This window comes from Callithrix jacchus, chromosome 7 (genome assembly GCF_049354715.1).
Source record: "Callithrix jacchus isolate 240 chromosome 7, calJac240_pri, whole genome shotgun sequence".
In the NCBI taxonomy this organism is placed as follows: Eukaryota; Metazoa; Chordata; class Mammalia; order Primates; family Cebidae; genus Callithrix; species Callithrix jacchus.
The window spans coordinates 147,044,303-147,057,941 of NC_133508.1; the positions used below are offsets into that span (position 1 = coordinate 147,044,303).

General features: G+C 46.5%; 1 protein-coding gene across 4 annotated transcripts in view; it reads left to right on the plus strand.

The window, feature by feature from the left end:
• The window catches only part of ELAPOR1 (endosome-lysosome associated apoptosis and autophagy regulator 1), an 87,809-nt gene that overhangs the window by 48,638 nt on the left and 25,532 nt on the right, over nt 1-13,639 (plus strand). For all 4 annotated transcript variants that reach the window (XM_017974991.4, XM_035252368.3, XM_035252364.3 and 1 more), the window contains 5 exons: nt 1,538-1,730; nt 7,946-8,093; nt 8,564-8,644; nt 9,227-9,332; nt 9,457-9,606. In XM_017974991.4, the coding sequence (XP_017830480.3) occupies nt 1,538-1,730; nt 7,946-8,093; nt 8,564-8,644; nt 9,227-9,332; nt 9,457-9,606 (678 nt within the window). The remainder of the gene's footprint in view (nt 1-1,537; nt 1,731-7,945; nt 8,094-8,563; nt 8,645-9,226; nt 9,333-9,456; nt 9,607-13,639) is intronic.

The window sequence follows — 13,639 nt, forward strand, 5'->3', positions numbered from 1 at the left end:
TGGAAAGTGCAGACTTTCATTCATCCACTCGTTGTTTCAGAAATATTCGTGAAGCTCCCAGTCTGTGCCAGTCACTGAGCCAGCCATCCCTGGAGGGGAACAGAGCCTAGTGGGTGGCAGACATATAAGATATGAGAAAGAATGAGCATTATGAATATTTAGGATTAGGCATAGCTGAGAGGACCGCTTGAGCAAAAGTTTAGACATGGATGAACAGTGACGCATTTGAGGAAGAGCTTGTGGTCCAGGGTGGAGGCAACACGGAGAAGGGGATGGATGGGGTTGAAGTGGAAAAAGATCTGTCGTGAGAGGTCAAGCTGGAAAGTTAGGCTGGAGGGAAATTGTGGAGAACTCTGAATGCCAGGCCAAGAGCATAATTCTAGAACCAAAAGGGAGTGGCAGTTTATTTTTGAAATAAGGAGAATAATAGTACATATGTGTTTTAGTTTTTATTATTTAAAAGACAAGGTCTCACTCTGTTTCCTAGGCTGAAGTACCGTGGTACAATCATAGCTCTCTGCAGCCTTGACCTCCTGGGTTCAAGCAATTCTCCCACTTCAGCCTGCTGAGTAGCTAGGACTACAGGCACACACCATCACTCCCAGCTAATTAAAAGAATTTTTTTATAGTGACGGGGTCTCACTATGTTTTCCAGGTTGGCCTCAAACTCCCGGGCTCAAGTGATCCTACTGCCTTGGTCTCTCAAAGTGTTGGGTTTACAGGCATAAGCCACTGTGCCTGATCATACCAGTGTTTTAGAAAAGGCACCTCTGACCACAAAATGATCAGAAATAAGAATAGGAAGCTAGTTAGAAGGATGTTGCAATGGCTGAGTTAAAAGGTAATAAGAATCCCACCTAGCATGGTGGCAGCACAACTAGAAAGGCAGAGGCCAGAGGCTCAAGGGAGAAATTTAAGGTTGAACAGTCATGTGTCATTTAGAGGGATCAGCACAAGAGACCTTGGCATCCTTTTCACTGGAGAGCTCTCAGAATGGTCAGGGCGCCTCTCCAAAGGAAACAGGAGTGCCAGGGACAAGCCGAAAGTCCCACGGCAGGGCAGAGCATCCATGGCCCTAGATCTTTTAAAAACAACAGCTTTATTTGTATATAATTTACATGCCATGAAATTCATTCCTTTAAGTATAAAATTCAGTGGCTTTTTGAATATTCATGCAACCATCATCACTCTGATTTCACATTTTAATCATCCTACAAAGAAACCTCACATTATTAGCAATTGCTCCCCAGGCCCCTCCCCACAGCCCCTGGCAACCACAAATCTACTTTCCGTCTCTATGGCTTTGCCTCTTTTGGCCATTCCATACAAATAGAATCACACATAACAAGGAGTATCACTGCTGAAAAAACTTTTTTTTTTTTTAAAGAAAAACAAAATCACACAGTAAATGCCATGGCCCTGAATCTTAGTGGGCCAAACTCCAACCCTGAGCTTCTCCTTCAGCTGCTCACAGCCTGTCCACTTCTGGGGCTGCAGTGACCTCACTGTCCTGCCTTGTCTCTGCCCTGTTTTCCAGCCTTCTCTTGCAATGCCGGGGAGTTTCTGGATATGAAGGACCAGTCGTGTAAGCCATGTGCTGAGGGCCGCTACTCCCTGGGCACAGGCATTCGGTTTGATGAGTGGGATGAGCTGCCCCATGGCTTTGCCAGCCTCTCAGCCAACATGGAGATAGATGACGGTGCCGCTGAGTCCACCGAGAACTGCACTTCGTGAGTTTGCACTCACCCCCACCCCGCCCCCAACCCACTGGGGAAGAGGCTGCAGGGTACGCTGGACAGCCTCCTTCACTGCCCCTCGGGCTGGGCAGGGAGGACGAAGGGAAGAGGCAGCCGGGCTGCCAGGGTGAGGCCTGCAGCTGTGTCCACAGGAGCAGTGGATATGACTCTGCCTGGCCCACTCATTGATTTAAACTTACCAGTGATAGACAGGCATTTGTGGGAGGTAAGAGACATGGGGAAATAGGAGAGTGGACAAGGGGGACAAGGCTTACATGGCTCAGTCTATTTAAAACAAAACCCAACTGGAGCTGGGCACAGTGGCTCACCCCTGTAATCCCAGTACTTTCAGAGGCTGATATGGGAGGATTGCCTGAGGCCAAGAGTTTGAGACAAGCCTGGGCAACATAGCGAGACCCCTGTCTCTACAAAAGGTTTAAAAATTTTGCCAGCTGTGGTGGTGCATGTCTGTAGTCCCAGCAACTCAGAAGGCTGAGGCAAAAGGAGAGCTTGAGCCTAGGAGTTCACGGTTAAAGTGAGCTGTGATCACACCACTGTACCCCTGGATAACAGAGCAAGACCCTGTCTCAATAAAAACAAAAACCAACCAACAAACAAACCCAAAAGTGGATTTCCACCACAGAATTTCGGATCAGCCAATAGACTTTCTCAGCTTGATTGGAACACAATATGCAAAGCTGGGGTATCTTCCCGGCTTGGATGCTAACTTCTTTTTTGTTTTTTGAGACAGAGTCTCACTCTGTCACCCAGGCTGGAATGCAGTGGAGTGATCTCGGCTCACTGCAACCCCCAGCTCCCAGGTTCAAGCGATTCTCCTGCCTCAGCTTCCTGAGTAGCTGGAATTACAGGTGTGTGCCACCATGCCTGGCTACTTTTTTTTTTTTGTATTTTTAAAGTAGAGATGGGGTTTCACCATGTTGGCCAGGCTGGTCTCGAACTCCTGACCTCAGGTGACCAACCTGCCTCAGCCTTCCATAGTGCTGGGATTACAGGCGGGAGCCACCCTGGGTGCTAACTTCTAAAACTGATTCTGCCTAGCCTTTGCTCAGTGCTGGCTGAAATCTTCCAGATGCTGTGAGACCCCAATGACCAGAGCATTTTCTTGAAAAGCTCAGCCCAGGGTGCTTGGAGAACTGGGTATTTCTTTCAGATATGCCTTTTATAGGCCAGGCACTATTTTGGATGCTTTACATATATTATTTTCTCTAATTCTCACAAGAACCCTGTGAAATAGGCATTACTATTTCTATTACAGAGACAGGAACCCGAGGCTTAGCGAGGTTATGACCTGCCCTTTGTTATCCGGCTTACAGCTGGCGAGATTGAAATTCAAGCCCGAGTTTCCACTGCCTTATAATGCCACCTTCAAATAACATTTATTATGGGAAAGGCAATATTGGGTCCTAGGGAGTGAAAGTGGGGGGATATGAGGATGTGAAAGGCAGTCTTATTGTTCCTTATTAAATATTGACAGCAAATACGGGAGGAAAGTAAATGAAAGTTTCTCTGATACCCGAACAATCAAATGAATAAGAAGGACTCAATAATTGTATTACACTTGGTTTTCTAAAACTGGGAACAATGTCTTAAATCTTGTCTGAGCCAAGCAGTAGCTATTTAATCTGTAGTCCAATTTTGATGTAGTCAATTTGATGTGTCAGATTCATTAGCATGACAATACTGGATGCAGAGATAAAGCTAGAGAGCTTTAGAGCTGGAAGGAACTTGAAGGTGTGGTTTAAGACAACCAACCCCCATTTGAGTCCTAATGGAGAATGTCATTAGGCCCTGGACAAGGGGCAGACCCGGCTCAGTCAATTCCTACCCACGTAAAGGAAGGATTTCATCTCTCTCTGGGGCCTGCACCGAGTGTCCAGAAATCATTATCTCTCAGTGAGGCAGGATGTGGGTGGGTTAATAATAACTTGTATTTCCACGGCACGGACTATATCAGGGCCTGCATCTTAAGGCATCCCACGACATCACTGGGAGGGAGGGAGGGAGGGAAAGGATATTTCTCCCTCAGTGGAGGGGAAATGGCCATCTGGAGAGGTTTGTGTGGTTTCCCCATCATCCCTCAGAAAGGCAATAATTGAGCCGCTACCTAGAGCGCAAGGATTTGGCTTTCCTGTTCAGCTGTGCAGCTACCCAAATCCTGCCTGTTTTGCCTCAAGAGCCTCGAAGCTGGTCTCCTGCTTCCATTCTCAGCCTCCTTCAGGCCTGTCTACTCAGCAGCCAGATTAATCTTTCTTCTTTTCTTTTCTTTTTTTTTCAGAGACAAAGTCTCACTCTGTCACCCAGGCTGGAGCGCAATGGTACAATCACAGCTCACTGCAGCCTCAGCCTTCCCGGGCTGAAGCCACCTCAACCTCCTGCGTAGCTGGGACTTCCAGCACATGCCACCACACCTGGTTAACTTCTTATTTTTTTGTAGAGACAGGGTCTTACTATGTTGCCCAGGTTGGTCTCAAACTCCTGGGATCAAATGATCCTTCCACCCCAGGCTACCAAAGTGCTGGGATTACAGGTGCGAGCGCCTCATCTTCTTAAATTCTGTCACAGTACTTTCCTGCTCAAAACTCTAGATTCAATGGCTACCAATTGCTCTTGGGATAAAGACCACTACCTTCCCACAGCCTTCAGGGCCCTGCTGCCCTGCCCTCTGCCGTCTGCCCATTTCCTCAGCCTCTCCCAAGGACTGTCTGTTTTCGCTTGCTGTGTTCCAACCACACTCCTTCCCCACCTTGTGACATTTGAACACTTAGGGTAAGTTTCCTAAGCACCTCTGGGCTTCTTTTTAGTTTCTTCAACTTAAAAATGATGAATGATGATAAAAATAGTACTCCATAGGTTGAGGTAAGGATTAAATGAGATGATACTTGTAAAGAATTTAGAGCGATACCTGACACTAGATATCAATCAAAACATGTTGTTATTATTGAACGTGAAATGTCTTCACCAGGGCAACGCTGAAAAAATCAGAATTGTGATGCGTTTTGCAAATGTTTTTAATTATTCATCAAACTTCAGGAGTTATTTATAGCTGATGTCCTGGAGCACATCAGCATTAAAGGTTATCTCTTTCAACAGGGAGAAATCAATGCTGTTAGGTTAGCTGAGATGTTGTGGATGAGCTCATGTTATGTTTCCGTTTTGAGAATAACACTGTCAAAGAGCTAGAAATAACCATGTTATTCTGGGAAACACGGGGGAAATCTGTGGACTAATCTCAGGTTGCTTTAACTGGCCATTATTATTATTATTATTACTATTATTTTAAGATGGAGTCTCCCTCTTTCGCCCAGCTGCAGTGCAATGGCGCCATCTTGGCTCACTGCAACCTCCGCCTCCCGGGTTCAAGCGATTCTCCTGCCTCAGCCTCCTGAGTAGCTGGGATTACAGGCATGTGCCACCACGCCTGGCTAATTTTTGTATTTTTAGTAGAGACGAGGTTTCACCATGTTGGCAAGGCTGGTCTCGAACTCCTGACCTCAGGTGAGCCACCCACCTCAGCCTCCCAAAGTGCTGGGATTACAGGCGTGAGCTGCCACGCCCAGCCAACGGGCCATTATTAAGCAACCGGAGACCTGGGCAATAGTGGGATTGTCTTTGATCGCCCATTCCCATGTTCAACTGTTCGACCCTCTGAGTTCCCGCTATGTGCCAGGCTCAGGTTGGTGCTGGGAATACTTTAGTTAGCAAGGTAAATTCGACCTCTTCCCTCACATAATATTGGCAACAATTTTAAGGTCTGACAGTTTCCAATTTGGAGAGGATGTGGAGCAACAGGAACGGTGTAGCAGTAGCCAATAAATGGGAGGCTCACATACAGTCCTCCTCCCAGGCATTCTACTCAGACATGTGCCTAAGGAGACGGAAACATAGCAGAATGTGCACACAAAACTGCAAACAATCCAAATGTCCATCAACAAGTAATGCACAAATAAATACGGTAGAGCCATACAGAGGAATGTTATGCAGTGGTAAAGCCAGAGAGCTGTGTCTGTGAATACAGATGCATCTCACAATCATTGCATTGAAGTTCCTCCCTTCCCAAAGTGAGTTTCAGAGCACATAAATATGGCACCATTTATGTGAAGCTTTACAACGTGTGAAGCAGTACCATGCAGTATATTGTTTAGAGATACGTACAGAGAACCACATGCACAGGTTAAACACCAGATTCAGGAAAGTGGTCACTTGGCAGTGGGAAGGCAGTGTGTTCCAGGAAAGGTGAGGAGGTTAGCGGAGGATACACAGAGGCTTCTGCCCTTGAATTTCTTAAGCAGGGTGGTGGGTCGGTGAGTGCTCATTATACCATTTTATAGGTCTTAAATAGTCCATAATATACTAAAAATAAATAAAATATCATGGGATTATGGCTATGAGAAAGGGAGCAAAGAGACCTAAAGGCACCCAGAGAAGAAGCAGACAGAAGCAGGGAAGACTTCTTAGATTAGGTGGCATTTAAGACACAGGAGGAATTAAACCAACAGAGAAATGAGGAAGTTTGTTCCAGGAAGAGGGAAGAGCCTGTCACGAGGCCCATAGGTAAGAGAAAGTTTGGCAGAGGAATTGAGAGAAATGTCATAGGGTTGGAGTATAAAGACAAGATCAGGAATTTGTACCCTATCCTAATGGCCACAGGGAGTCAGTCACAGGGGTGTTAATTATTATTATTATTATTATTTGAGACAGTCTTGCTCTGTTGCCCAGGCTGCAGTGCAATGGTGTGATCTTGGCTCACTGCAACCTCTGCCTCCCAGGTTCAAGCAATTCATCTGCCTCAGCCTCCCAAGTAGCTGGGATTACAGGCACATGCCACCACGCCCGGATAATTTTCGTATTTTTAGTAGAGATGGGGTTTCACCAGGTTGGTCAGTCTGGTCTTGAACTCCTGACCTTAGGTGATTCACCCACCTCTGCCTCCCAAAGTGCTGGGATTGCAGGCGTGAGCCACCGTGCCCAGCAGGGGTTTTAATTCTAAGCAAGGGAGTGTCATGGTCAGACATCTGTTCTGGAGGATCTGTCTGCTGGACTGCAGTGGGGAGAGGGCTTGGAGGATGCAGGACTGGCTTCAGGGAGACAAGTTTGGGAGCTGGTTCATAGATGGTGTGGTGGTGAGCGAAGGGACAGCCTCTGGACAGGGTGAATAGAGTGAACACATATTTAGGAGACAAAGCGCATGACTAGGTTGACTGTCTCTGGGGTTCTCTGGCCCTCCCCTTTCCATAAAAACAATTTACATGTAGCATCTTATAGTGGACATTTCTGGAAAAACAGTTGGACTAGACTGGGTGGATGTCTGAGTTCTGAAGAATAACTCTGTCTACTGAGTTATTTGACAGCTTTAGAGTTGGGCAGCCCTGATCTCAGCCCTGCCACGTGCTGGCTTCGTAATATTGGGCTTGGCACTCTCCAAGCCCAAGTTTCATCATCTCTTAAACAAAAAAAAAACGTTTCCTCTTATTGATGAAAAGAAATCATATAAAGCACATAGTTCAATACCTGGAAGGTAGTAAGCAACCAATAAATGTTATCTCTCTCCGACCGGGCACAGTGGCTCACACCTGTAATCCCAGCCCCTTGGGAGGCCGAAGTGGGAGGATCACTTGAGGTCAGGAGTTTGAGACCAGCCTGGCTAACATGGTGAAACCCCATCTCTCTCTCTCTCTCTCTCTCTCTCTCTCTATATATATATATATATATATATATATATATATATATATATATATAGCCAGGTGTGGTGGTTCCTGTCTGTAATCCTAGCTACTTGGGAGGCTGAGGCAGGAGAATCACTTGAACCCGGGAGGAGGCGGAGGTTGAAGTGAGCTGAGACCATGCCACTGCACTCCAGCCTGCGAGACTCTGTCTCAAATTAAAAAAAAAGTCATCCCTCCCCCACTTCACCTGCCACCTGTATCCCAGGTAGTTCTGCACGATGTGGAGGTACGCCTGCTAGTCTTCTTTGCCTGTCTGCCTCCTCTTCTCGGCTGTACTCCAGGTCCTTGACCTACCTGACAGCTTCTTTTGTCTTTCTTTACTGAGCATTTTCAGGTCCAAGCTTCAGCTTGTCAATTACAAGCCTGAAATTTCCCAAAGACCCAGCAGAATGTGAGACCCGTACATGGCACAAAGCCTGGTGGGCTGTGCTCCTGCCTGTGAACCTGGTTCCTGTTCCTTCGCAGGTCCAGATGGGTTCCCCGGGGTGACTACATTGCCTCCAACACAGACGAATGCACAGCCACACTGATGTATGCCGTCAACCTGAAGCAGTCGGGCACCGTTAACTTCGAATACTACTACCCGGACTCCAGCATCATCTTTGAGTTTTTCGTAAGCCCCTGGCCAAGGTGGAGGGTGGGAGCTAAAGACTCTCTGGGGCTCCGATCCGTTTGAGGAATCCATCATGAGCATAGCTCTGCTTGGGAAATCACCATTGTTTTCCCTCTGGAGAAAGCTGTGGGCAAAATGAGCTGAGGCCCCAGAAGGCAAGGAGAAAAGGCGAAAGTGAAAGGACTCTTGGGGGAAGAATTGTCTGGGAGATTTCTAGGTGTTTTATCCAGCTCAGACATAAAAAAAGCACATCCGAGTGACAAGTTATTTCTTTGGTGTCCACGCTCATATTGTGTGTGTGACTAGCTCCTGCCCTACTTTGAGGCTTATGTGTCCTGAGCTCAGTCCCTGAAGGAAATTGGCAACTCTTCTCATATAAAGAAGGGCCCTCTGGAGGGCTGGTGCAATGTGGGGAAAGGTATCCATTTCCTTGGAAAGCTGAGACTAGGTCCCAAATTCTTTTGTGTCAGGTTCAGAATGACCAGTGCCAGCCCAACGCAGATGACTCCAGGTGGATGAAGACCACAGAGAAAGGATGGGAATTCCACAGTGTGAGTATAATCACACCAGCCTTCTCCCAGAGATCCCAGAAAAGGGACCCAGGGTCTTCCCTCAGAGAGTGCTTCCTCCCAGTCTGAGCCTCTACCCCAATGCCCCTGGAGGGCAGGAGTGTGATATAATGAAGATGCTATAGTTACTGACCTCCAGCGTTGACTGAATATGGGTGTGAGCTGACTTGTTGCTCCTATGGCTTGACTCCAAAGACCAGCAGCTTTCCAGCTTCAAGACTGGGATCTTCTGGGGAGGGGGGCTGCCCCCTGCAAAACCACAGAATGAGGGAGTGCCAGTCACTCTATTGTCAGTACCTTCAGGTCTCTTTAGTGGTCTCACTGTAAGAGATGCTCATGGTATATATGATCCAGGGAACGTTGGGAGGGTTATAAGAGGAGGTTTAGAAACAGAGAAACTGTGCTAAGTTGGGAGGAAGGGCAGAGCTGAGGAAGAAGAGGAAGAGGGTCAGAAGAAGCATTACCATGCAGATATTAAGAGGAGTCATCCCAACAAAGAGGCTATATCAACAGAGGAGTGGGTTTTCTCTGTGATGAACGAATGCTCCTGTTTGTGGTTTTTAGGTGGAGCTAAATCGAGGCAATAATGTCCTCTATTGGAGAACCACAGCCTTCTCAGTATGGTCCAAAGTGTCCAAGCCTGTGCTGGTGAGAAACATCGCCATAACAGGTACTGAGAGCGGGGTTGGATCTGAGGTCTGTTACTGACTCCCTGGGCTGTTGACTTTGCAGTCTCCAGGGGGCTCAGTCTCCAGGCTGAATCCTTGCTTTTCTGTGCTCTTGTTCCTCCCTAGGTGTGGCCTACACTTCAGAATGCTTCCCCTGCAAACCCGGCACATATGCAGACAAGCAGGGCTCCTCTTTCTGCAAACTTTGCCCGGCCAACTCTTACTCAAATAAAGGAGAAACTTCTTGCCACCAGTGTGACCCCGACAAATACTCAGGTGATGTTCCTGAGGGTGGGAAGAGTTTGGGGATAGAGGGTACCAACAAAACATACAGGGAGAAACCAGGGAGTAGACCCACCCTTCTGGCCAAGGAGGATGATAATTCTTAAACCCTTCTTTTCTGGATCCTGGAATACCCTTGCCAATCCATGTCTCCATTATCAGTTAGTCAATTTTTTTTTTTGAGACAGGGTCTCACTTTATCACCCAGGCTGGAGTGCAATGGTGCAATCATGACTCACTGCAGCCTCAAACTCCCCATGTCAAGCAATCCTCTCATTTCAGCCTCCTGAGTAGCTAAGACTACAGGTGTGCCCCACCACACCCAACTAACTTTTTATTTTTATTTTTATAGAGACAGGGGTTTTGCTAGTTGTCCATGCTGGTCTTGAATTCCTGGGCTCAAGCGATCCTCCTGCCTCAGCCTCCCAAGTTGTGAGCCTATAATCCCAGCACTTTGGGAGGTTGAACCGGGAAGATCAACTGGGACTGGGAGGTTGAGGCTTCAGTGAGCCATGATCGCACCACCACACTACAGCCTGGGTGACAGAGTGAGACCCTGTCTGTAAAAATAAAATAAAATAAATCATTTAATCAATATTTATTGAGCCTCTCTTATCCACCAGGCCCTATTCTATGTGCTTGGAGTACATCAGTGAACAAAACAGACAAAGGTCCCTGTTTTTATGGGGTTTACATTCCAGTGGGATGAAGAGAGATAATAAACAAAAAGAAATAGATGATCCATATATAGTAAATTATATAGTATGTGAGGATGTAAAAAGTGCCATAGTGCCATGGTGAAAAGAAAAAGCTCAGAGCTAGAGGGATTAGGAAAGCTAAGGAAACGGGTTGGAATCTTTTCATTCTTGTAGAAACAGGGCCTCACTGTGTTGCCCAGGCTGGTCCTGAACTCCTGGCCTCAAAGTGATCCTCCTGCCTCGGCCTTCCAAAGTGCTGTGATTACAGCATGAGCCACTGTGCCTGGTTCAATCATTTTTTTAAAGTGGTAAAATTTTAAATGAAAGCTTATACAAGATTATAATATAGGCCAGGTGTGGTGGCTCGCACCTGTAATCCCAGCACTTTGGGAGGCTGAGGCAGGTGGATCACTTGAGGTCAGGAGTTCGAGACCAGCCTAGCCAACCTGGCAAAACCCAATCTCTACTAAAAATAGAAAAATTAGTCAGGCGTGGTGGCGTGCACCTGTAACCCCAGCTACTCAGGAGGCTGAGGCTGGAGAATCACTTGAACCTGGGAGGTGCAGGTTGCAATGAACTGAGATCACACCACTGCACTCCAGCCTGGGCGACAGAGTGACACTCAGTGTCAAAAAAAAAAAAAAAGATTATAATATAAAGAGTAGATACAGTAGATTTAAAAGGTATACATTTATATAGTTTGACATATAACAATTATCAAAGTTAATTTGTAAGACCCGTGACCCTATACTGATGAACACAAACATTTTGATAACAAGGCCTAAAGATGCAAATTACAAGCTTTTATCAGCCTGACAGCATTCATTGAAGTCGAATCAGGCAGTTGGGAAATCTAGGGTTCCTTGGAACACAATTTGAAAACCACTGCTTGGAGGGAAAGTGAGGGGACAGCTGGAAGCTGCCTGTTTTTACAGTTTGAGGGTAGCTTCCTAAAGCATTCCAATTTGAGAAAAAGGACCTGGTCATTTGAGGGGGCTCCAGGGGGCATCGAGGCTCTGGTGTGAGATGGACAGTGCCAGCGGATGGCTTTCTGCTCAGGCAGTCCAGACATTGTTATGAGGGCCAATCTCTAAGACAGGTTCTGAAACAAACAAGAAGGGAGCGAGAAACGGTCCCATCTTTTCCCCTGGGAACACGACTATTCTACTTTTCCTTTCTTACACAGGACCGTGTGTAAACCCAGCACAAGGCCCTTTCTCAGACAGATCCCACATGCCACACTTCACACAGGTGTTAAAGTGTGTTTGCTCAGCCAAGACCGGCCACTAACCTTGTGAATTGCTTGTTTCTACACTATTCCTAAAACAAAAGTCGTATTTACCTACACCGATCTTGCCAAGTGAGTGCAGTTTTCAACAAAAACAGGAATCTTTGGATCTTGGGGGAAGGTTTTATCTGTAAGTCTAGATTCCTGTTTTTCCACTTGCATTTTTTATTCCTCTTCCCCACTCTGCTTCTATCAACAGCAACCTTTGTTAGCTGAAATCTCTGGCTCCCTTTCTAGTCCAGCAGTTGGACAAGGGTTTGAATGGCAAGGTGGTTCTAGAAAAACTGCATAGGAGTGTTTTGATCAACTCTATGTAAGTTGATTTTTATCCAGAGTGCTGTTAGGAAAGCATTAGGTTGGGAGTTTGAATTCTTGGAAACTATTTTCCTTCTGCCATTGATTTCTCAATGTGCCCCACTGACTGAGATATGAATTGTTTTTTTGTTTGTTTGTTTTTCCTTTTTTTTGAGATGGAGCTTTGCTCTTGTTGCCCGGGCTGGAGTGCAACGGCATGATTTTGACTCACTGTAACCTCCGCCTCCTGGGTTCATGTGATTCTCCTGCCTCAGCCTCCCAAGTAACTGGGATTACAGGCACCTGCCACCATCCCTGGCTAATTTTTTGTGTTTTTAGTAGAGACGGGTTTCACCATGTTGGCCAAGCTGGTCTCAAACTCCTGACCTCAGGTGATCCACCCGCCTTGACCTCCCAACGTGCTGGGAGTACAGGCGTGAGTAGTCTAGCCTGGACATCAGAACAGGACCCAATCTCTCAAAAAAAAAAAAAAAAAAAGGGAATGACAATAATTATATCTGCCTAATAGTGTTATTATGAGGATTGGTTAACACAGGTGAAGGATTTAGAAAGGGTCCTGGCGTGTAGTAAGTACTAATTTTATTAATTCCTTTACCTTAAATCCTGTCCCAACACTCATTTTTAATGTGAAAATGGGGGCCAAGCGCAGTGGCTCACGCTTGTAATCCCAGCACTTTGGGAGGTTAAGTGGTGGATTATGAGATCGGGAGATTGAGACCATCCTGGCCAACATGGCAATACCCCGTCTCTACTAAAAATACAAAAATTAGCTGGGTATGGTGGTGCATGCCTGTAATCCCAGCTACTCAGGAGGCTGAGGCAGGAGAATCGCTTGAACCGGGGAGTCAGAGTTTGCAGTCAGCAGAGATTACACCAATGCATTCCAGCCTGGTGAGAGAGAGAGACTGTCTCAAAAAAAAGAAAAGAAAAGATGAAAATAGGCCAGTGCTATGGCTTACACCTGTAATCCTAACACTTTGGGAGGCTGAGGCAGGAGGATTGCTTGAGGCCAGGAGTTTGAGACAGTCTAGGTAATAGAGCAAGATCCCTGTCTCTACAAAAATTTAAAAAATTATCTGGGTATGGTGGTGTGCACCTGTAGTCCTAGCTACTCAGGAGGCTGAGGTGGGAGGATTGCCTGAGCCCAGGAGGTAGAGGCTGCAGTGAGCTGATTGTGCCACTGAACTCCAGCCTGAGTGACAGAGTGAGACCTTGACTCTAAAGAAAAGGAAATACTCCTAGTACAGGTTACAGTCATAAGACATTTGTGCTGTCCAATTGACAAATCACGATCTCACTTATTACCTATAGCATAGTGAGGGAGTGATATCTTCACTTACTGAGGAAGAAAGAGAAGCTCAGCCACATTGAGGAGCTTGACAAGAGCACGAGCTGCTGTCTGAGCTGCACCCGAGTCCATTCAGTACTGAAACCCTCAAGAGAAATGTTTTACTTTGATAAAACATCCCACTGAGAACATTGTACTCCTGGGGGGGGCGGGGGGTAATGAAAGCAGGAGGCAGGTGCAGAAAGAGGAGTTGGAGCCCCTGAGATAAACTTTATCTTCTTACAGTTTTGCCCAGGGCCAATCCTACTTAAGTCACTTTTCCCTCCCTCAACCAAACACAGAGGCCTGTCTTCCAAATTTGACTGGCATCCAACTTAAACACCTTGATGAAACCCGAGCTGGGAAAGGAGGTTGGTTTCAGCATTTTGGTTAATCATT